The 24,199-nt window shown below is 46.3% G+C and overlaps 1 protein-coding gene across 1 annotated transcript in view; it reads right to left on the bottom strand.

The window, feature by feature from the left end:
- Positions 1-24,199, bottom strand: part of BNIP1 (BCL2 interacting protein 1) — a 76,894-nt gene that overhangs the window by 12,069 nt on the left and 40,626 nt on the right. The window contains exons 4-5 of the mRNA XM_069652416.1: positions 22,947-23,048; positions 20,487-20,605 (exon numbers count right to left, since the gene is read on the bottom strand). Of these exons, the coding sequence (XP_069508517.1) occupies positions 20,487-20,605; positions 22,947-23,048 (221 nt within the window). The remainder of the gene's footprint in view (positions 1-20,486; positions 20,606-22,946; positions 23,049-24,199) is intronic.

Raw genomic sequence — 24,199 nt, 5'->3', positions numbered from 1 at the left:
TCGACTATTACATGTTTTATCCAAGCGAGTAGTACCGATTTTATTTATTGACCCAGTAGGGATTAAAAAGCTGTCCAGGCCTGACAGGATTTAAATCTACAAGATGATCACTTTAAAGCAGGACTGAGCCCTGCAGGTGAGTATGGAAGAGGGGAGCGGACAGAGGAAGCAGAACTTGCAGTGACTGCCACCATTTCTTCAGCATCCAATTTAAGAGCTTCAGCCACTATTAGGAGAGCACCTTCCTCAAGATAACTCTCCTGTTGGGGAATACTGTGTAAAATCTGCAAGTACGCAGAAACAACCACAGTGAGTAGATGAAACATTTTTTTCCTCCCAAGGATGATACAATGAGTATCACTTAAATTGGTAATGTCTTCTGTTATTTACAGAGCCACTAAAGTGTGGCAGCAAGCTTTTGACAAAAACATATTGCATTCACTGCAGCATTTCTTAAAAATAGCAAAGCCACAAAGAGACTCTTTACGGTTTAAATAGTTTGTTTTTGTTAATCTGTTTTTTTTTTTAAACTTGATTGTTCACTTCTCTTCCATATCTTTACATATTAGCTCATGCATTAGACACATTTGTTTGTACGGTAAATACAAACCGTATATATACGTTTTTATCTTCAAATGCTAAGACATGCCAATCTTTGAAATACACAGATGTACATTTAATGTTCATTCCCCAATATCATTTTAAAGAAATACATAAACAACTTCGTTTTGAAAAGAATAGCCTCCAACTAACAATCTACAGTGTGCTTTTGATGAAATGTTAAGGATGCCACCGCTACAAAAGAACACGAAAATAATGACGAAACTAGCACCAAACTTCAATAACACCCATTATGTACTTCTACCAATGCTTAAAGGGAGTACAGAGCACCTTGATTTTGCTTTGTGACATTTAGATTGTCTTCTTCAAAACAATTCACGGTATGACACAACATTAAAACTTCAATATGTACATTGCACATCTAGACACAGTTCAGTGAGGGGATGAGCAGTCAGCAAAAAATAAATAATAGGAATACAAAGTACAACTGAGAAATAAGTAAGCTAGTTGTGGATAAATAGCAGAATGCAGGAGTGCTACTTTGGCAATTAAAAGTTTTTTCTTTGGAAGGCAGAGCCAGGTCGGGTTCAAGATGGCCATGTTATCTTAAATCTCCAGCGCTGGCTCCCTGTGGGACATTCACACTGCGCTCTTGCATGAGGTTCTGACCCTATGAGCAAGGAATGAGATAATAAATTAGTAGTGCACAAGGTGTATGCTCTGCGAGTTCCACAGACACCTCATGGCCTGGAAATAGGGGTATACATTTTCCCCAATCCTGAGGGTTGATGGATCCTTTGAGTGACATTAACCATGGGGAGCTGGAGTAATGGCCAGCGAATGCGTGATTGAGATGAGATTCCCACAAGAGGTCCTGTAGGGTACAGGCATCGCAGGAAGCAGCGGTGGGTGGGTAGAGGCACAAGCTGTAGCTCAAGGGCAGCCCCCAAGCATGTGGTGCAAGGAGCCGCAGAGCACACGGACCAGAGTGCCCCTGGTGGAGCAACACAGGGAGCACCTAGAAAATAGATTCACCAGACAAAACATTGTAATCACAAAGACTGATCTATCTGAAGAAAGGGTTTGAAATTGTTGGGAACTATTTAGCTCCTAGTTACAGCCAAAGGGAACCAGGTTAACTTGAAACCAATAACTACCAGGGAGCTTCTTTTGACTCCTGTGGCAAGTGGTGCCATACAAACCTAGCTATGTGATATTAACTGTGTATGTTTGGCAATGTATATCGAGGAGAATGCCTTAGAGACATTTAGAGCATATTAGTACCCGGCGAGGATCAATGAGCTTGTAAAACGCAATCTCATTTGCCCTCGCCTGGACTTTACCTGCCCTAGAAGGCCCAGATCTCTGCACGGCCCGGAGTACTTCCCGTGACTGGTCGCCATGCAAATGGAGACTACGCTTGGGCCTGTAACTATGGACCCCAGGGGCATTACCTTATGTGGTAATGGCCCACAGTCTCGGGGCATATTGCCTAAATATAAAATGGACAAAAAGTTAGAGTTTGCATCTTACGCAAAGTTAGATTTGCTGCACACTAGCACCTGGTTCCCCACTGGTAGCTCCTGCCCCACTGACTATCCCGATACCCAGGAGCTCCTTTTTTCTCCTGGTGAACAAATCCCAATTTCGATCCCTGTGAAGATGAGAGTGAGAGCCTGGATTTGCAAGACAGAAGCCACAGGGTCACACAAATGTCTTCTATGGAGGGTTTTTCTATGAAGTTAACCATAGTGGCAAAAGAGATCATCAATCTAGAAGCAAAGGTGTTGATTTGTGAAGTTGGGAATAAAGAAACCTTGGAAGCCAAGGTACCCCCATTTTCTTTCATGCTTTCCAGGACGATGTGGATGGGTTCATCTTATACATGGAGAGCAGGATTTAATTGCTTCAGAATGGGACAAGGAAAGGAAAACTGAGGATCCAGGGAATACATCCAGCACTCTTAATGTCTGCCCTTTCTTTCTTCTTTTCTTTCTAATCTTGTTCTTACTCATCCTCCTCCAGGACCTCCAGCCTGTGCACCTCACATCACTCTACCTCTGTGCGAAACTCCAAAGTTTGGGGACATGGAGTGAGGGGCTTGGACAACTGCGTGTCAGGTCCCACAGCCCTGGATGTGAACCAGGACAGTGTGGTACAGCTGGAGGGTGGCCAACTGCTCGCAATTTCCCACTAGTGGTTTCTTTACTTCTCCCTTTCTTCTAGACAGCTCATACCCCAATCCTCTGGTCCTCATGTTCTCTCAACCAGAAATAGCTCAGCTCCCCATGTAATCTTATCCCAGCTACTCACACCTCTATCTCCGTTAGGAAAGATTTCTCTGAATGCAATTTTCCCTCCATAATTATGCACAGTTACATTACATTACATTACATTTCATTTGTTATGCGCGCTATTGACCCTAGGGCATAAAGGCGCAGACAACGAAAAGACATACAACACAAATGAGGACAGGCTTAGAGGTGAGGATCAAAGCATCCTCTGTAAATTATTCCACTATTCCCTGTAGTATGATGCAGTCTATTGGAGAAATCCACGAGTACAGTAGATCAAACAAATAATAAAGTCTTCAGTTCCTTCTTGAAAGATGCGAGGGAATAGTGACTCCTCAAGCTGATAGGAAGATTATTCCACATCGCGGGGGCCTTCACCATAAATGCTCCCTTTTTCCACCTTCATTGTTTTACATCTTGGCTGTATGATTTGATTAGTGAGGTCAGATCTCAGAGATCTTACATTACTCTTTGAAATTATGTGCTGTTGTAAATATTCAGGCATTACTTGTAGCCGGCATTTGAAAACTATAACCAGTACTCAATTAATCCTGGCTTCAATAGGTAGCCAGTGTAATGAGCGTCTGGCCACAGTTACATGGCTATGCCTTGGGAGTCTAAGAACAACTCTGACCGCCCAATTCTGTGCTACCTGCAATCTTTGCAGTTCTCTTTTGTTGATGCCCAGCAGGAGGCTACAACAATAGTCCAATTTAGCACCTATAATTGCCCTGGCTATGGTCTCAGCGCTTTCCTGCGAGATCATTGGCCTCAAATGTGCCAAGAGTCTGATATAATAGACTACCCCTGCCACCACTGATGAGACATGTGCTTTCATGCTTAAAGTCGAGTCGAGAGTTACTCCTAAAATTTTGTTTTTGATAAGGGAATAATGATGTCCTCCCCCAATTTAAAGGAGCTATATTCTTGACTCAACTTACTAATCGCCTTAGAGCTGCCGACTATTAGCAGCTCAGTCTTACTGCGATTAAGAGCTAGAAAATTATCCAACATCCATTTTTCAATGAGGGCAAAAACTCTATTCACCTCTGCCTCATCCTTTTTGTGATGTCCTGATAACTTGATAGCACATTGAGTGTCGTCTGCATAATTAGAGAACAAGACCCCCTTCTCCTGTAACAAAGAAGAATGGGGTCATGAACAGGTTATACAGACATGGGGACAAACTTGCCCCTTCTGGGACCCCATAAAGAACGGAAAGTGGACTAGCTTCAGCGGAGGCCGAGCAAACTCTACTTGTTCTATTCTCCAGGAAAGAGGCGATCCACCGGGCTGCTGAGTCTGAGAGGTTAGCCACCTCTTGTAGTCTTGGAATTAAGATCCAAAGGTTTGGTATTTGTGTCAGTATCCTGACCTGACCTTTTACAGTGGAGCACAGCCTTCAGCTGCACTCCACTGGGCTTTTGCTTGTTGTTACAGGGAAACCGACACGTCCTTCTCTCTTAGTCTTTCGACTTTGTTGCCACTTTTTGGTAACATTTAATCATTGTGCGGAGTACATTACTGTGCAGCGCAATGCGGTCCATGTGTTTTCTGGCCCTAGTCACCCTCTAAGGATTTTTTGGTGAGTGTCCAAGTGTGTCTAGGAACAAATTGATGGCAGTAGTATATGTTTCTCGTAGTTTTACTACTTTCTACCGAGCCACACCACACTTACTGCATTTGGCTCCTGACTGAAGCTAGTGTCCAACATGGCCATGCCACAAGGTATTTTCTTTGTTTCTTTGGCCATCAGGTCCCTTGGCCATCTCCCTGGTCTACCTGACCTGGGACTTCCTTATATGGGCATGCAGTCACCCGCGAAAACCGATCCTTTTGCGGGCTCCTGCAGGTCATGGGTGTAGATGTTAGGAAAGATTTCATTTATGTCCAATTTTCCCTCCATAAATGGACACCCCAATCATTGTTCTGCCTGTCGCATATGTGTGCCCAGGAAGAGGGCTGGAACTGTCTAGTTGCAATCCACACTGCTGGTGCCAGGAGGTCTGGACTGCCTGAATGACAGACCACTGTGGGTCGTGAATGGTCCACATCTGGGATGCCTGCAAGAGAGCAGATCTTCTATTGGAAGTCCTCAATTTTGACCCAAAGCTAATCTTGGATAAGAGAAGGGGCTCTACAACCATACCAGGTGGATCACCTGTGTTCTCACCGAACTACAGAAGGAGCCAAGTCTCCTACATGAAGAAACAGACTTGTGAAACCGCCGGAGACGCTTTGGAAGATTTTGGCACCCTTCGCCCTCTGCTGTCCCGTCGGACACCTGCTTTCTTTTTCGATCAAGAAGCCCCTCTGCTTACCACCGAACAAGCCCCTTCGGAAGTGCTCTGCTCGCGGGTGCGGCTAGGCCCGCCAGGCCAGTCCTGGCGGGCGGGAATGCACCCGCGAACAGAACTTGTAGTTTGCCGGTCCGGTAACTACAGTACTGGCAAGCTTATCGGTACCGTAGTTACCTGACCGGCAAACTTGTAATGAGGCTCTTCGTCTTGACTGCCTGCAAAGCTACCTAGATTCGTCTGGCTTGTCCAGAAGGTTCCCCTGTTTCACTAAACCAGAGGGTGGCCTCCCAAACTTCTGCCCACCAGGTCACAGTTTAGAAATCCATCTGAACAGTAGGTAACCAGGAAATGGGCTGGGACTGTCTGGTCCCAATCCAAACTACTGGTACCCGGGTGTCTGGTGTGCACGAGAGCATGACAACCCCAGTGGCCCCTGATTGGACCTCTGCTGGTGTGCATGCATGGGGCAGATCTTCTCATTGGTGGACTAGGTGACAGCCCTCACCTGACTTTGGATATAAGGAGAGGTCCTGCATCCATTCCAGTAGATCAGCAGTAGGTCAGATCTGAACTGCAGAAGGAGCCAAGTATCCCGAAGAGTCGAGCAGGCCCGAGAACCATTCTGAGACACACTGGAGCGGTCTGGCACCCGAAGCCCACTGTTGTCCCGGTGGAGCCCTGCTTTGCGCTTGATCTCTGAAGACCTGTGAAGGTGATCGTAACCCTTGGAGTGGTGGTTGCCTCTTGGTTTCCTGCCAAAAGAGCCTGTTCGGAAGTGTTTCTGGGCCATCGAGTGAACTGTCCAGCTCTCCCCGTGGTTACCGTGCAGGAGCGTCACCATTTCTAGTTTCGGCTTGCCAAATTTCACCAGCCTAGTCCCATTGGGTCGTGTGAGGGAGGCATGGTATCACAAGTGGACACTGACAAGAGCTGCAAGTTTCAAAACCTTTATTGATGGTTTAAAAGGGGTTGGTATTCTCGACCATCAAACAAAAAGAAAATGCAGTCCTTCGTCAAAATAAAATGGCCTACACTAATAAACCTAATGCCTGTCCCCTTTCTAATACAATACATGTGTAAAGGTAATGTGTAATGCAAAAAGGAAAATCAGTGTTCAAAAGAAATGTCAGTATGGCTGAGTAAACTCCCTTCCCCACGTTTTGTAGCATGGGGTAAGGTGGCACACTTGGACCATGTGACACACTCTGGCTTCGGCCACAAGGATGCAGTTTGTTTCGTGGACTAGGACCCACTTAACCTACAACGAAAAATCACTAGTTTACAGTACAACGCTGGTTACCACAATTCAGTACAGGTTTCCCTCTGCCGGGCTCAAACCTTTCAATCACAATTTGTGGGGGTTCCCTTCCCCAAGCTCCAATCACACCTTCATAGACTTTCCTCCATTGGCTCAAGCCTCCTTTCACTTTCCTTCTGCTGTCAAAGACTTTCCAAACTGCAAGGCTTTTGCTCTTACCTTGGCAGGACCACTTCGACCACCTTTCCCTATACGTCACTTTTTTCTCCTACACCAAGGCCTCTTGGTAAATTTAGTTTCGAGCACAGTACTTATTTGAAAGTTCAAAAATATCTCTCACATCCCGGTTTCCCTCTGCCGGGATCAAACCTAAGAGGTCAAAGACATCTGTCACATCCAGGCTTCCCTCTGCCAGGATCAAACCTTACACCAGTTCAAATCTTGTATCTCAGTTTCTTTCTCTTCCCACCACTTCTACTGCATTAGACATTTCAAAGAGACTTTTGATTGGGCAATCTTCTTTCGCCGGAACACTCTGTTACTTTGAATCGTCAATTTACAGTTCTTTACAACGGTTTTCTTTCTCTCACGTCTTATCGGCACATGCGCAACCTTCATTCATCCGATATAGTTGCCATCAAGTTTCATTTAACACAGACCAACTTTCATTGCTTTCATCAACTCACCAGCTGTGTTAATTAATTTCCGTCTTTTGCGGCTTTGATCCTTAAGTCAAGGATGATACCACAACTGCTGCTGCACCCCCCCAACTCTGCCGTTCACCCGGGAGGGTGGATGGTATCCTTGAAACACAAAAGAGGTTTGTCTCTTCTCTCTGGCTGGGCTTCCTTGCCCAACCTTCAAGGCCCTTCGGAGGCAACGATCTCTCACTGGGGTGTCCAAGGTTTCTCTGTACCTCGGTTCCGTCCCTCGGCCTGTCGCTCTGCTCCGCCTGGTTCGCTCTGGCCCTGGAAGAACTCCTTCTCTTGCATCGCCTTGCTCAGAGTGCATCTCAGTGTTCCACATTTAACCATATGGGGAGAACTAATAAGTACCAGGTGTTTGCAATTAGGATAAAGTGCCTGACCCTGCTGATCTTATTAGTGGGACATGTCCAATGTATTGCATGGATGGTGCTCCTTTTAGCCTCAGATCTCCTCTTCCTCGGCTCAGTGTTTGTGTATGAAAGGGGGTGGGGGGGTTCAAGGAAGTTGGAATATGCTACAAAATAGGATGGCACAAGGGTATTTGGAAAGGGGGATTCCATGTCCTCCCCCCCACTCCCTGAGGACCCCTCACCCAATGATCCTCCCGCACTTGTCCACCCCCTGGGTCTGCAAGGGTACGCAAGGGTGGCAAAGGTATGGCCAAACGCAATGGCCGTACCCTGGCCAGCCGAGTAAGGGATCCCCGGGGTCTAGGCAGTAAAACATCCTCTGGTTTTTCAGTCGCAAGATAGGAAACTGCGTCATACCGCGAGCGTTGGTGGCCCCTGCTGTGATATTTGGAAGGCGGGTTTCCCACATTCTCTCCTGCGCCCTGAGTCCAGCTGCACCTGGGATTTCTTTGTTCTTCAACCGAGACGGGAATTGTAGCTCTTGCTCCATACCTGACCTGAGTCTTCACACACAGCGCCTGAGAGCCAGAACGCTGAATCAATGGCGGGAAATTGAACCTCCAGCAACTACTCGCAAATCTGCCAAGTTTGGTCTTAATCCGAATTAAGGGCGGTGAGTACTGAATCTACTTACCGGTGGCCCCTAGTTCATCCATTAACTTTTACGCATCAAGGCTTGCTTTTGGTCCTCTCCTTGACTTTAGTGGCAACCGCTTCCTAAAGTTCTCTCAAAGTCAGGAACAGGTTTGTTCATTGCAGTAGATCCCCCTCCTGATGATTGGAACTTGTTCATCCCTTCAGAATCCTTGCTCTACCTTTTCCAGCTTCCTAAAGGAGGTACTTTGTGACTTTTACGCACAACCAGGCAATTTTACATGGACATTGTACATTGAGCACATGGCTCCACTCTTCGTAGGGCTGGACTTCTAAAGTTAGGTTTTCCATCTCTGATGGTTGTCGATGCTCTAAAAGTTGATAACCCTGCCTTATCTTGGAGGTCGTGCTTGAGATATTAACTTTTCGCATTGACTACAGTGATTGTATATATGGTACATAGTGTCTTGTCTCGTATTGCTGATTTGGTTATTTGTGTTTAATAATGGGCCTAAAAATTCTTGGTGTTTCACTGTGTGTGGTCATTGTGGACCTCTGATCACTTTCCCTCCTCTTGAGACTTAGCCTTGACTGGTCTTCAAGCTACCTTGAATTTGTCTGGCTAACTTCCCTGAAGTGTCCCCTGTTTCACTAACAACGGTGGCCTCCTAGAAATCTGTCCACCAGCCCAGAGTTTAGAAATCCATTCTAACAATCTCTTGACTAAATTCCCAATTACACCCGATTCTCCTCATGTTCTTTTGATCATTATCCTACACACATCTTCCTTTATCACCTCCTGTACCAGCTCTGCCCTTTCCTTCCAGTTCCTTCTCCCTTTGTGACCATCTCTCAACCCTCTATGTTCCTTACCAATCTTGCTCTTCTTCGTCTTCTTCATCCTTTTTAGCACCCTCCTTGCCCAATCCGAGATCTCTAAATGACCACTATCTCTTCCAGCTTCTTTAACTTCTTACCCCTTCTGGCACCTTCATCTTTGAGATCAAGGTTCCCTAGGTGTTTGCAATCTCTCCCTCCTTTGTTGCCCTTCTGGGCACCACCGCTATCCTTTGTGATCTCCTCTGACTCAATATAGCTTTTGATAACTTCTTCACCCTTCTTGCGACTCACCCTTCTCAATGATATTCTCCAATTCCAAACTACTTCTTGTACTTTCTTCACCCCCTAACAAACCCATCAATCCAACATCTTATTAGGACAATTAGTGCAAGACCCACAATGTTAAAAGAGGCACTCCTCCCAACCTGCTGTGTGGGTGATAGAAAATAAAGAATGTTGTAGCAGTGAGAGGAGCGAGAGAGGCAGAAGGAAAGTAGAGAAGATAACTAAGCCTTAGAGCCCAATCCTTTAGAGGGGAAAGGGAAATGAGCCTGCTGGGGCTTTGAGCAAGTAGCTGGATGGAGTAAGAGGATCTGGAAAAGGAGCAAAGAGAAGAGCCAGCTGGGGGTCATAGACCAAATCCTGGTGATAGTTTCAAGGCTGCCAAGCGGACCTGAAGAGAGTGTGTGTGGACCGGCTGGGTCTGGAACTTGGTAAGTGTTTGCAACCATAAGAACCTGACGAGAGCCTGCAGCAGGGGGAAAAGCCCAGGAGGACAACCCTTGGCTTTATAATTACTTCAGATGGAAAAGAACCAAAGTGTGGTGTGGTGCGTCCCATCCAGCGAGGGCCCATAGGGCAGGATGGGAAAACAACTGCACAGTTTTTCCCTGGTTATAGTTCAGAGTCCGCCTGGGCAAATGAGGGGTCGTACCATATACATTTTCATGCATGGAAAGAGTGTGAGCTAAGGCTAAATATACCTGGAGGATGAATTCTCTTCTGGACCTTTACCAAGCAAAGACACATTTTAAATATCCTGCGATTAAGTGCATCGATGGACAGCGATCCTGGGCGTGACGACCTTGGCATCTTGTGGTTCATAATAGGAAATTGGATTTAGGGCATGGAGTCCTTTTCCCTCGGGCCCCATTGCATGCTGAAGTAGTACTGTAGGAGCTCTGTCACCCTGCCCTGATCCTTGTACCTGGGCTAAGGTCCAAGAATCATAGTGTAAAGTGTATTGCCATGTACACTACCTTTACTAGGAAACCCTTTATTTTAACCTCATTGCACAGTCCTAGCTTTATCATACACCACTTTACATGTAAACATCCACCCTTTGTTCAAGTAAGAATAAAAGCAGACATATTCCAATTGGCACATGTTTTAAGTGCCCTCTTCCTCTTGACATGTGGTGTGCACAAACGCGTATCTGTTTGAAATCAACTAAGACACATTTTGAGTCAGCTTTCCACCAACAAAAGTTCCTGTAAATTTCCCATCCTTTTATTGTGCTATGCATGAAACTCACGATCAAACATGGACTTACAAATAAAGTCTAAATATCGAAAAATAATCCACATTTGTGTATGACACCGTAGTAAATATTTTTGATGCTATTTGAACGTTTATCCTACTGCCATTCACCAATTCTCCCCCGTTATTTTGGCTGCTAGGCAGATCAAATGGGTGGCAGAAAGAGTATGGAGAAAAAATCCAGATAGCTGCTTCCTTATAAAGGGTTAATAATAATAATAATTTAGCATTTATATAGCACTACGAACCCTCAGGTATCTGAGCGCTGCTTATTATTACCCACTGTGGGTGGTGCTCATTTATCGACCTCGGAAGGATGAAAGGCTGAGTTTGGCCCTGCCGGGATTCCAACCTGTGTCAGCAGGCTCTGCACGATGTCAAAGCGAGCTCTCTACTCGCTGTGCCACTTGACCGGCTGAGTTTCTAAGTCATATAAAGATGCTATCCTGGCTGCAAAAATAGCCATCCTGGAAGAGCGTATTCTTGGAGCCAAATCAAGCACCAGAGAGCTACTTAGAATCCTGAATGAGCTAAAAAGACAAAAACAAGAACCACAGTTAATCATGGACGACACTTGGTGTCAAAAGCTGCATGATAGCATGGCTCAAAAAGTTAGACAACATCTAGACAGTATCCCGATCAATACTCAAACTCCTCAGGTGGCGAGTGTAGATACTGGGACTCTCGACTCAAAGATGCTGAGTGCCTCCTCATTCAAACATGTCTCAGTTGGTGAATTGACTGCGTTGGTCGCCAACATTAAACCCACCCAATGCAAAGGCGATGTTTTTCCATCAACAAGGTGTCATGATGCCTACCTCTAAGGAGCCAGGCCGGGCCCAGCAACCCCAGAGGCAGACATCATTTTCCCCAGGGAAGTCTCAGCGGGCCCAAGTCGGGGCCCTTTGGACTCAGTCCTGGCGCCTTAGGCGCCAGGCTCATAGCGGACCCCAGTCCTGGCGCCTTAGGCGCCAGGCTCATAGAAGAGGATATGTGTTTAAGTGCTTGGGTGCACACTTACCTGATGCAGACCTTGCTGCTTCATCCAGGCCCTCTTGAGGCCTGAATGGGACTACTTAACCTGTAGGACTACTTCACCACCCGGGTGTGGTCGGGGAAGGATACATACCTGATTGGTGGAAGGATACATACCAGGAACTTCTTCCAAGGCTATTTAAACCCCACCCGAACAGCCACACATGCTTCGCGTTGTTCTGCACCTAGCAGCTGGACGCTCACCGTGTCAGCTCCTGCATCCTGACTTCAGCCACGCCTGCCAGCACCCTGGAACACCTGCAAGGGGAGAAAGTAAGAGAATAGGAGAAGAAAAGCCCTTACCTGCTAAATCTGCATCCCGGAGTCATTTCTCCAACGGCCCTGAAAAGGAAGACATCATTTTAAAGGCATTTCGTTTCGATCGCTGCAGCGCTGCATTTTACTCACCTTTGCAAGGCGCTTCCATCTTCAGCAGCGATCTTCCGGATTCAGCTACGCCCCGGCGCCTAGAGGAAAAAAGACAAGAACAAAGGTGAGAGGGAGAAAAGGAATAAGGAAAGCTCAGTTTCCTTCTAAGTCTTACCTGTTGGATTATTCCCACTGCATTTCGGGTCCTGCCGCTTCCTGGCATCTCCGGACCCCGGCCCCTATGGGGAAAAAAGACAAAGACATTGAATGAGCGAATGCAAAGACATTACCTGAGCGCTCATCCAGAACTGTTTCACTTCGGGTCGGCGCCATATCTCCGGCACTCCGAACCCCGGCCCCTAAGGGGAAAAAGACATAAGCATTAGCGCTTGCTGCAATTAGACAACGAACATTATTATTAAGCTTGAACTTTTGAACAGAACTTTTACAGCGCCTTACCTGAACAGTCAAGTTTACCTGAACTCCCATCAATCCTCAATCCAGTGAAGTAACTGGGTTTCAACGCGCCCCTGCATCAGAAGCAGGATGGAGAGCTCATCCTTCCAAACCCTAAGGTGAGGCTTCACAGGGAATCGTGGAGGAGGTATCGTGGAGGGTTGGAAGGGAGTGGGAGGCTTGAGCATTGTTCCACAGTTGGTAATACTCCCTTTTCACGCACAGGAGGGTATCCAACAAGCCAGGGAAGCCAGAATAGAGGGGCCCTTCCTGTCCATCTTCAGAGTCCTGCGCCTTCGACGCCGCGCCTCCGTGGGAACCAGGTGAGCGTTACAGAACGCGAAGCCTTACCACAATTTCCCACCTGGGCGCTATGGAGACTTCCGAGACAGATCAGCTGGCCCATCTTTTAGGGGAATTACGGGCAGAAGTGCACTCAGCCCGCCAGGAGACTAATGCTCTCAGAAGGGAACTAATCCTATCCAAGGAAAGAACTGATGATCTGGCCAAAAGGTTATTGCAGGGCCAGGCAGAGCACACTCCTTTACCTGTTTCCGGAGATATTTCTACAACAATGGGTTCGAATAACCCGGTACAAATCAATCTACCTGGACACATGCCTTTGGCCCCGCCGGAACGTTTTGCGGGGGATCCCAAGAAATATGCCGTTTTTATGAACCAATGCCGTTTACACTTTTTATGCAGGCCCGGGGCCTTCCCCAACGACCAGACCAAAGTAGCCTTTGTACTATCTTACCTCAGTGGCTGTGCTGCCGATTGGTCTATTCCATTGGTAAATCAGGATGATCCCCTTCTCCGGGATTTCCAGGGCTTCCAGGCCAGCATGGAAAGATTGTTCGCTCGACACTCGCAGGGACAGGCCCTTGACAACGAACTGCTATCCTTACGACAAGGTAATCAGGATCTTTTGTCCTATATCGCCACCTTTAATAGACTAGTTGTGGAAACCGGATGGCCTGAAAATAAAAGGATCACATTGTTTCATCGAGGCCTGCGCGGAGAGCTTAAAGATGTTATAGCTCAGATAGTAGATCCACCCCAGGCCTGCGCAGACTACATAGACTTAGTGGTTCAACTTGATCACAGACTTCAAAATAGAAAAGCAGATCGGCTCAAGTATGAAACCAGAGTACCTATCAAGACCCACGTTAACTCCAAGAGTACTGACGTTTCCGAACCTATGCAAATTGGCAGTGTTAAAGGACCATTAACGCAGACCGAACGAGAGAGAAGGCGACAAATGCAACTTTGTCTGTATTGCGGAACATCCGGTCACTTTCTTCAAAGTTGTCCAGTTAAACCACCCAAGAAGGTGGTTGGAGCCACTGATAACGAGTTATTGACACCTGGTTCGGGAAACGACCTAGCCCGACAAGCGTAGGGGTCCGCTTGCCGAGCTTGAAAACAAACTCTTTGACCTCGCATTTTGTCATGCCAATGGTGCTTGTGAACCCAAAACAGCCTCAGCAGTTGCATGCTATAAAAGCATACATAGACAGTGGAGCTATTGGAAATTACATAGACCGTGAATTGGCTTCCTGGATTAAGCTTCCTCTCCGCCCGAAAGTAACCCAAGATGTAATTACTACAGTTGATGGAACCGAAATAGCCTCAGGGCCTGTAACGCATTCCACAGTTGAAATCACTCTGGTGGGTCAGGACGGACATCGGGAAGCAATCGTGTTTGATGTGATCAAGGCCCCACAATTTCAAGTACTTCTTGGAATCCCTTGGTTAGAAACACATAATCCGAGAATAGACTGGCGAGCAAAGAAGATAACTTTTCCTGATTGTGAACCAACCTGTTACCCAAGGAATCCAGCTATGGGTCTAGCCTCTGTAACTTCCACCCCTGTACAGCTACCATCTGAATACCAAGAATTCCAAGGCGTTTTTCAGAAAGAGCAGGCTAACACCTTACCTCCCCATCGATCTTACGATTGCCAAATCGACTTGGTACCCAATGCACAACTACCTTGTAGTAGGATTTATGCTCTTACTGAACCTGAGAACCTGCATTTGCGCCAGTATTTGGATGAATACCTGGCCAATGGTTTCATTCGCCCATCAAAGTCACCAGTCTCTTCCGCTTTGTTCTTCGTACCTAAAAAGGAAGGAGACCTTAGGGCCTGTACTGACTACCGCGCCCTAAATCAGATAACGATTAAGAATCGTTACCCTTTGCCCCTGATACCTGAGCTTATCGACCAAGTAAAAGATGCTCGTGTGTACACCAAGCTAGATCTCCGAGGAGCTTACCACCTGGTACGTATAAAAGAGGGCGACGAGTGGAAGACTGCATTCCGCACCAAATTTGGGCTCTTCGAATATCAAGTAATGCCCTTCGGTTTGTGCAACGCACCTGCCGCCTTTCAGTACTTCATGAATGATGTTCTTCGGGAACTTATCGATGTTTGTGTCATTGTTTATATTGACGACATCCTGGTGTATTCCTCCTCAGAATCTGATCACAGAAACCATGTTAGGGCAGTTCTTGAGAAATTGCGCCAGCACAAATTATTTGCCAAGCTCGAAAAATGCGTTTTTCATACCACAGAAGTGGAGTTTCTCGGATTCATCCTAACACCTCAAGGAATCCGAATGGACTCGCGGAAAGTGGACGCCATTCTCAAATGGCCATCTCCTAGCTCTGTGAAGGGAGTGCAAAGCATGCTTGGCTTTGCCAATTTCTATCGAAGGTTCATCCCGGAATTTTCTCGAACTGTTCAACCCATCACAGCTCTCCTAAAGAAAAATAAACGCTTTGAATGGACTCTTGAGGCTGAACAAGCCTTTCAGGACCTGAAAACCAAATTCACCTCTGCACCTGTATTGAAGCACCCGCGCCCAGATCTCCCTTACATCGTGGAAACCGATGCATCCAGTTCGGCCATGGGAGCTGTTCTGTCGCAAAGAGACCCAGAAACTAACCAACTACACCCTGTAGCCTTTTGGTCCAGAAAATTCTCTCCACCTGAACTCAATTACGCAATTACCGACAAAGAACTACTGGCTATTAAATCAGCTTTCAAGGCTTGGCGTCACTATCTTCTCGGTGCAAGACACACCATCACCGTAATTACGGACCACAGAAATTTGCAGTATTTAAAGACGGCCAAAGCTCAATCTTCGCGACAACTCCGATGGGCTTTATTCTTTGCGGAATTTGATTTTGTAATTACCTATCGCCCTGGCTGCAAGAATGGTAAGGCAGATGCCTTATCCCGGATAGGCATGGAAGAACCCAATTCGAGTTTAGAACCTGTGCCAATCATACCGGAACAAAGAATTCTGGGCTTGACTTCATTGCAAACCATTGAGGACATCCAAGCTCAAGTAAAACAGCTTTTTGACTCTTCTGCCTTACTGGAATGGAGTCAAAAGGGTCCTCACTACACCGTTAAGGATGATTTACCCTACTTCCAAGAGCGGTTATTTCTGCCAAGTAAAGAATTGCAGGAACTTGTCATTACCCGTCATCATGAATCATTAATGGAAGGACACCCCGGTATCGCGAAAACAGAACAAAAGATCAAACGCCACTTCTGGTGGCCTTCTTGGAGAAAAGACAAAGTCATTTGTGTTGTCTTGCGGAATCTGTGCCCAAAATAAGAGTCAAAAGAAAAGGCCAGCCGGCCTACTTCAACCTTTGGACATTCCACCAGCACCTTGGCACACCTTGTCAATGGACTTTATAACTGACCTGCCTCCTTGTGGTGGTTACAACACGATTCTCGTAATAGTGGATCTATTCTCCAAAATGGCCCATTTTATCCCTTTAAAAGGATTGCCGTCAGCTTCCACCTTGGCCAAGGAATTTATGGAAAATATAGTGCGGTTACATGGTTTCCCTTCCATATTAGTCTCAGACCGTGGAAGTCAATTTATCTCCCACTTTTGGAAGAAATGTTGCCAACTAGCACAAATAGACGTGCGGTTATCCACCAGCCACCACCCCCAGACCGACGGACAAACCGAGAGAACCAATCAGACTCTCGAGCAATATCTGCGGTGCATGTTACACCAATCCGAATTGAATTGGAAGGACATCCTTTGGATTGCAGAATATGCATACAACAATTCATTGCATTCTGGAACCGGACAGACTCCTTTTTATACCCTGTATGGTCACCATCCTCGGACCTCTGACCTAGATCCACCTCTGACCCTGGAGATGCCTGCAGTAAATCACCTACATTCCACAATAACCCAAGCCTTCAAAGAAGCTACAACCCACTTACAGCAAGCCAAGAAAAAGTATAAAGAAAACGCTGATTTGCACCGAAGTAAAACTCCTCCTTACCAAGTAGGAGATCAGGTATGGCTAGCAACTAAACATCTACCCCTCAAGGGTCAGCGAACTTTTAATCCCAGATTCATTGGGCCTTACCCCATCAAAGCTATTATCAACCCAGTGGCCTTTAAACTCGATTTACCATCCAACATGCGGATTCATCCCGTTTTTCACGCATCTCTTCTAAAACCAGTACAACCTGGAACCAGACTGTCTGAGCCCCCAGGCCCTGTCCAAATTGATGGAGAATTAGAATTCGAAGTGAAAGACATTTTAGATTCCAAGATAGTTAAGTCGAAACTCTTCTATCTTGTTGATTGGAAAGGATATGGACCTCAGGAAAGATCTTGGGAACCCAGTAACTATGTTCACGCACCACGATTAATTCAAAGATTCCATCGAAGATTCCCGCACAAACCAAAACCCCTGGAGGAAAAGACCTTGGGAGGGGCCTTGAGGGGGGGTACTGTCATGATGCCTACCTCTAAGGAGCCAGGCCGGGCCCAGCAACCCCAGAGGCAGACATCATTTTCCCCAGGGAAGTCTCAGCGGGCCCAAGTCGGGGCCCTTTGGACTCAGTCCTGGCGCCTTAGGCGCCAGGCTCATAGCGGGTGCCAGGCTCATAGAAGAGGATATGTGTTTAAGTGCTTGGGTGCACACTTACCTGATGCAGACCTTGCTGCTTCATCCAGGCCCTCTTGAGGCCTGAATGGGACTACTTAACCTGTAGGACTACTTCACCACCCGGGTGTGGTCGGGGAAGGATACATACCTGATTGGTGGAAGGATACATACCAGGAACTTCTTCCAAGGCTATTTAAACCCCACCCGAACAGCCAAACATGCTTCGCGTTGTTCTGCAGCTAGCAGCTGGACGCTCACCGTGTCGGCTCCTGCATCCTGACTTCAGCCACGCCTGCCAGCACCCTGGAACACCTGCAAGGGGAGAAAGTAAGAGAATAGGAGAAGAAAAGCCCTTACCTGCTAAATCTGCATCCCGGAGTCATTTCTCCAACGGCCCTGAAAAGGAAGACATCATTTTAAAGGCATTTCGTTTCGATCGCTGCAGCGCTGCATTTTACTCACCTTTGCATGGCGCTTCCATCTTCAGCAGCGATCTTCCGGATTCAGCTACGCCCCGGCGCCTAGAGGAAAAAAGACAAGAACAAAGGTGAGAGGGAGAAAAGGAATAAGGAAAGCTCAGTTTCCTTCTAAGTCTTACCTGTTGGATTATTCCCACTGCATTTCGGGTCCTGCCGCTTCCTGGCATCTCCGGAACCCGGCCCCTATGGGGAAAAAAGACAAAGACATTGAATGAGCGAATGCAAAGACATTACCTGAGCGCTCATCCAGAACTGTTTCACTTCGGGTCGGCGCCATATCTCCGGCACTCCGAACCCCGGCCCCTAAGGGGAAAAAGACATAAGCATTAGCGCTTGCTGCAATTAGACAACGAACATTATTATTAAGCTTGAACTTTTGAACAGAACTTTTACAGCGCCTTACCTGAACAGTCAAGCTTACCTGAACTCCCATCAATCCTCAATCCAGTGAAGTAACTGGGTTTCAACGCGCCCCTGCATCAGAAGCAGGATGGAGAGCTCATCCTTCCAAACCCTAAGGTGAGGCTTCACAGGGAATCGTGGAGGAGGTATCGTGGAGGGTTGGAAGGGAGTGGGAGGCTTGAGCATTGTTCCACAGTTGGTAATACTCCCTTTTCACGCACAGGAGGGTATCCAACAAGCCAGGGAAGCCAGAATAGAGGGGCCTTTCCTGTCCATCTTCAGAGTCCTGCGCCTTCGACGCCGCGCCTCCGTGGGAACCAGGTGAGCGTTACACAAGGTTTAAGGAATTCTTCTCTAGTATTGCCATACCAGTGAAGGCTCTTTTGAATCTGTCCTTCCAGGAGGGAAATGTTCCAGACTGCATAAAGGAGGTCTGGATCAACCCCTTACTAAAAAAGGAGTGTTTAGATCCTATGGGCCCCCTTAATTACCATCCCGTTCCTGGTAAAAATCTTTGACAGGGTAGCTTGTACTCAGTACAACACATTTGTCGATGAAAGGGACCTTTTGTCTACCAGTCAGTCCGGATTTAGAGAAAATCACAGAACTGAAACAGCCTTGGTGGAAGTTAGAGCTATCATTGCTGAAATTGTTTACCAAGGCAGATTAGTTATGCTGCGGTTGTTAGACCTGTCCGCCGCATATGATCTTGTGGATCATGATAAGCTTGCGGACAGGCTAACTAAAGACAGAAAATGCACCAAACTAGCGGCTAATTGGCTTAGATCTTTCTCGGGTCGTAGGAGAGCCAAACTAGCCGTGGGGGACTAAGTCTCAAGAAGTCCTCCTCTGCTGTGGTGTTCCGCAGGGGTCTAGTGTATCATCTCTGCTATATAATATCTATTCCAAGTCTTTTTTTGATTTATTGGACAGTACGGGTGTTAAACACGCAAATCACACTGACAATACCCAAATTGTCCTGGAACTATCAGGCCACTATTAGGCAGATTTGCTTTTCAGTAGGGTGTTTGACACTATCAAAGACTGGATGGGAGAAAAACTCCATGGCACTGAACAAAAAAAACTGAGCTTCTAATTGTTGGAAGTCCAGTTAAACTTAAGCTACTAGGTCCTCAATATGAGGCCTTTCTTATTGGAGGGGACAGAATTCAGGTTTTCTAGCCAGGATAAAACCCTGGAAGTGATTTCTGACTGCCACCTTGATTTCAAGAAACATGTCTCCTATGTGACCTCCAACTGTACATATATGACCTAGCTCCGGTGGCAGATTAGGCCATACTTGTCGGAAGACAATAGGGTCAGTTATCCTCAGCAACTAATAATTCCAGGATGACTATTGCAATGGTCTTCTGGTGGGTACCACACAGGCTAATGTCAAGAAATTGCAAGTTCCTCAGAAAGGGGCCTTTAGAGTCATCTGTGGCATCAGACGACGAGATCCCGTCCCGGATGCCCGGAATGAAATGCACTGGCTGCTGATACAGCAGAGGGTTCTTTTTAAAGCGTTCTGCATGGTCTATAAATGCCTTGCTGTGAATGCTCCTGGTTAACTCAAATCTCGAATTTGCTGATTGCTGTGCAGACGGGCACTGCGGTCAAACAACAGGGACCCACTCTTGCATCCTCGCACCAAACTTAAAAGGTTTGGAGACCTGAGCCTCAATGCCTGGGGTCCAGGAGTTTGGAACAACCTACTCCTACCAATCAGACAGCTCCCCTCGCTGGCACAGTTCAAAAAAGCTCTCAAAACTAATTTGTTCAATGGTTGAGGAATCTAACACCATCCTCGTTTGTATATTACATTGACTCAGTCCTAAGGCCCTCTACTGTATTCTCTTATTGTTTTATGTCTGCATAGTCTGTAAGCACTCTGAGGCCTGCGGGCGAGTTGGCGCTTTTACAAAAATTCTATAGAATAGAAAGAAGGGGTGACCTACACAAAAATATAAATTCTAGATGCACCAGATTATGAGACTGGTGATAGAAACCTTAGTGTCCGCCTTTCTGTGTACATGAAATAATTGTGACTTGAACTTAACAGGAAGAACAAAAAACATGGGGCACCATTAGTGCAAATTCTTACGACCCGTACTCAGATTGAGTTTAAGTGACCCACACACTGGGCAATGGGGATCCCCTTAATCCTCCTATTAGCAAACTTGGAAGAGAAGTAAAGAAAAGCCATTAGGAGGCATGCAGACAGAACACATATTACAATCAATAAGGGTATCTCCAATCTAGTACACAATCTACTTCCCCCCCCCCCAAAGGCATTACCATACCTAGTGTCTGCACAGTCTCTTCACTCTGGCGAACCTGTTGTGACATCATCTTACTGATACTCATCAGACTTTCAGTAATATCGCTGGCTGCATCGGCCAGGTTTTCTTTTGTTGTTTTCCTAATAATTAAGATGAACAAACAGGGAATGGTGTGTTATTTGAATAGAAAAAGAGAATCTAGAACATTACAGCAGAGTAAGGCTACTGAACAGGTAGAAGAAGCAGCATATAGGGGTGAATAAAGGAACCAAGTAAAAGATATAGCGAAAGGTTGAAGAGGGAATGACAGGAGTGTGGTAAGGAAGAGTGAAGCTAAGACGAGAGAAGGGGGAAACAGGAAGGTTGGTTTTGGAGTAAAGAATGTGCATGTTTTAAGGGAAAACAGAAGAAAAGCAAGGGAGAGGAAATGGACAACAGCGAAAGAAGGCAAATAAAGGCCCACATGGAGAGTTAAGCACTAGCCCATAGGGAAGAGTGGGTAAGAGTGAACAGAGAGGAGGGTGATGGGAGAGGGCACAGAGGTACAAGCTAAGAATACACAGTAGGGAGCTGAGTTAATGCAGCAGAAATTGACTGAGTACAAAGAGGGTGAAAGGGGGAATGGGAAAGAGTAGAGAGCATAGGCAGAAGGGTAGAGAGTAGAGGAGTGAGCGGGCAGAGACAGACAGAGAAGGGAGCAGGTGGGGGAGAGAGGAGGGAGCAGGAGGGAGAGAGGGATGACCAGGCAGGAAGGGGGCAAGGTGGGAGCAGGCAGGGGCACAGGGAAACAAGGAAAGAAAGGAGAGGAAGCAGCCAGGGGCAAGAGGGGGAGAGAGAAGCCAGGGGTGTGGGTTGAGGGGGGGGAGAGAAAAGAGTGAGCTGCAGAGGGGTAGGGGGAACAAAAGAGTGAGCGGCAGGGGGAGATAGGAAAAAGTGTGCAGGGGGCGTGAGAAGACTGTGGGAAGGGGGAGAGAGAGGAAAGCAGGCACAGGGGCAGAGGAGAGAGCAGGCATGGGAGAGTGAAGAAGAATGGAAATGGCAGAAGGTGGAGAGGGCGTGTAAAGTTGGCCCAGTTTGTACGCAAAGTGAACAGAGCCAGGAGCTGACAGTGGGGAAAATAGAGAAACGAAGGTTTGAGGCAATGTAGAGCATCTACAATGAGAGGGGGCCAGTAGAGAGAGCGCAAGGGGGAAAGTCACAAGCACATGGAGGCAGTCACAAGCGCATGAGGGGGCAGTCACGGGGCAAGGGCAGCAAGTCATGAACGAGAAAGGGCAGCAAATCATGATTACATTGAAGGGGAGAAACTGAGGTTCCAGAGTGGAAGGGGACTCAAAGGACCATGCCGGGGTTGAGAGAAAGTCAAGACACCACAGGCGTGTGAGGGATGCTGAGAGAACACACCGGGTGTGGGGAGCTGAGAGAGCTCAAGCAAGCAAATTGAAAAGTCAAGAGATAGTTCAGAAATCACAGAAGACGTCAAAAGAGTACAGGGGAGTGGGGAAATGAGAGGGCACATAGTGGTGTGGGGGATTTAGAGAGCATTGTAGGATTTGAGAGAAAATTGAAAGAGCGCATGGGTAGCCAAAAGGGCTTGGAGATAATGAGGGATATGCAGGTGGAGTCAAGACAGCCTGATGGTATAGAGTCAAGAGCCAAGGAGCAGCTTGAATGAGGTCAAGAGTGGGTAGAAAGATGAAATGGCAGACAAAGGAGCGAGAGACAGAGGGGAAGATTAGACAAGGGTGGCCATACAATAAGGTGAAGTAGGAGGGGAGAGACGTTTTTTAAAAGAATGTGCCAAAAACATACTCTCATTACAGATTTAGAGGACCATGCATATGCTCTGAAATAGACATTTCAAAATTACAACCAAAGTCATATACTGGGCTTTGTTTATGGCACCAGGCTATTGTGCCGGCCTGTTACAATACCTAAATTCATCACATTTGCACACTGGTCTTTCTCAAAACAACTTATGCATTAATCATCTTCTGCCGTGTCCTACACAAACAACTTTATCTTCATTTGCACACAAATGATCATTTCAGATCCCTACACACCCAATCTGCAGCATAACAACTCTCGCTGAAGGACCCTCACTACGTGCCCTAACAGTTCTAGTAACAAAGTACTGCAACCTGAAAAAAATAGGGGGATCAATCAAATTTCATAATAACAAATCTTTAAAAGATTTTCGATTTCAGGAATATGGGTTGAAGCACAACATATGCATGGTTGTTCCTTTAAAGCAATCCTCCGATTATTTACTCTGCTGCTGCACTTTGCATTATGAAAAATCTTTAAGGTCAAGAGCTATGTATAAGGTCAAGAGAAATGACACTGTCTTGATGCATTACATAGCAGTGCCCCTCTCTGCAGTGTGCTATACCTCTTACAGAGGTATCATCAGTGAGTACAGTAATCCCTTCACAAGATTTTAATAGCAGCACAATAATAGCAGCACAAACAGATTCTCACCTCTGCCTGACAAAATCACCACCTTGCAGCAATTCGTCTTTCTCTGAGTTGTCAATGGCATTCTTGCAAGCTAAATTTGCCTTCCTCCACACAGTTTGATTGCTGAAATTGAAAGAAGAAATTGTATTTTAATCAATCATTGCACTTCATTTAGACCCTTAAGGCTAAAACAATTCATCAGCTTTTACATTAAGAACCATTTTATTTCAACAAGACCACTTAGTCCCTGGAGCTGCAGAACTTTACTGGTGGTTCCCTCCATTTTCTCCTTAAATGCTATGGTTAGCCCTGGTGCTGCCCCTAAATTAAGGGTGCAGCTACCATTGTGATGTCACTTCTGAAAGACCAGTCCTTAAGGTCGCGATTGCACAGGTGCCCAAAAATTACAACAAATACGGCTACAATACACAAAACTATTATTCCATTCTTCAGGAAAAGATAACTAAACAAAGAAAAACACAAAATAACACCACACACAAGGGAATATTTACACTTAAAACCATCTATGGTCTGGATTTGACCCCAATCGTAAGCACATAAAAGAAACTGACTTTGTATTTTAAAAACAAAAAATTGTATTGTTTTAGCAACTTCTGAAGCATGAAAAGCTGCACCAGCCGAGCCATGATTCGAGCTTATGGTCAGCAGGTTACTCTCATACTTCTAGAGAAATAGTTCAGTTCACTGACCAATCGTGTCGGTACTTAGTCAATCACTTTGACCAATACCCAACATGTTAGGTGCAAGATGCTACACACGCAATAGAAATAAGTTACTAACCATGACAATTTAACCCACTGCACAATTTATCCATGGATGCACACTATTTAACCTATGGCTCTTAGTAAGAAAGAACCCTCACCCCTTACAAAAAAAAGACAAAACAAAGCATATAGAATATCTCTACACTGAAATCCTATGGGAAATATTCATGCCACACTGTCCTTTCATATTAAAAATTGCCTTGCACAGGGGGACGCATGGATGACAGCAAACGGACTAAAACGCAAATCTAGCAAAACAGAACTGATGCTCTGTAATACTACAGGTTCTACCTCCATCACAATGCTTGGCCTGACGAGATGGGCCCTTACTGAAACCCATCAACCACAGCAAGGAATCGTGGAACGACAATAGACAACACCCTTACTCTTGATCCACATGTGAAATGCATCGTCAGAAGCGGTTTTCTCCCAGCTGGGAATTCTACGACGCATCCTGATGCCTCAATGCCTTTGGGTTGTTTGTGCACT

Source organism: Ambystoma mexicanum, chromosome 3p, assembly GCF_040938575.1.
Source record: "Ambystoma mexicanum isolate Mex_15411 chromosome 3p, UKY_AmexF1_1, whole genome shotgun sequence".
NCBI lineage: Eukaryota > Metazoa > Chordata > Amphibia > Caudata > Ambystomatidae > Ambystoma > Ambystoma mexicanum.
This window is presented reverse-complemented; position numbering and strand designations above follow the sequence as displayed.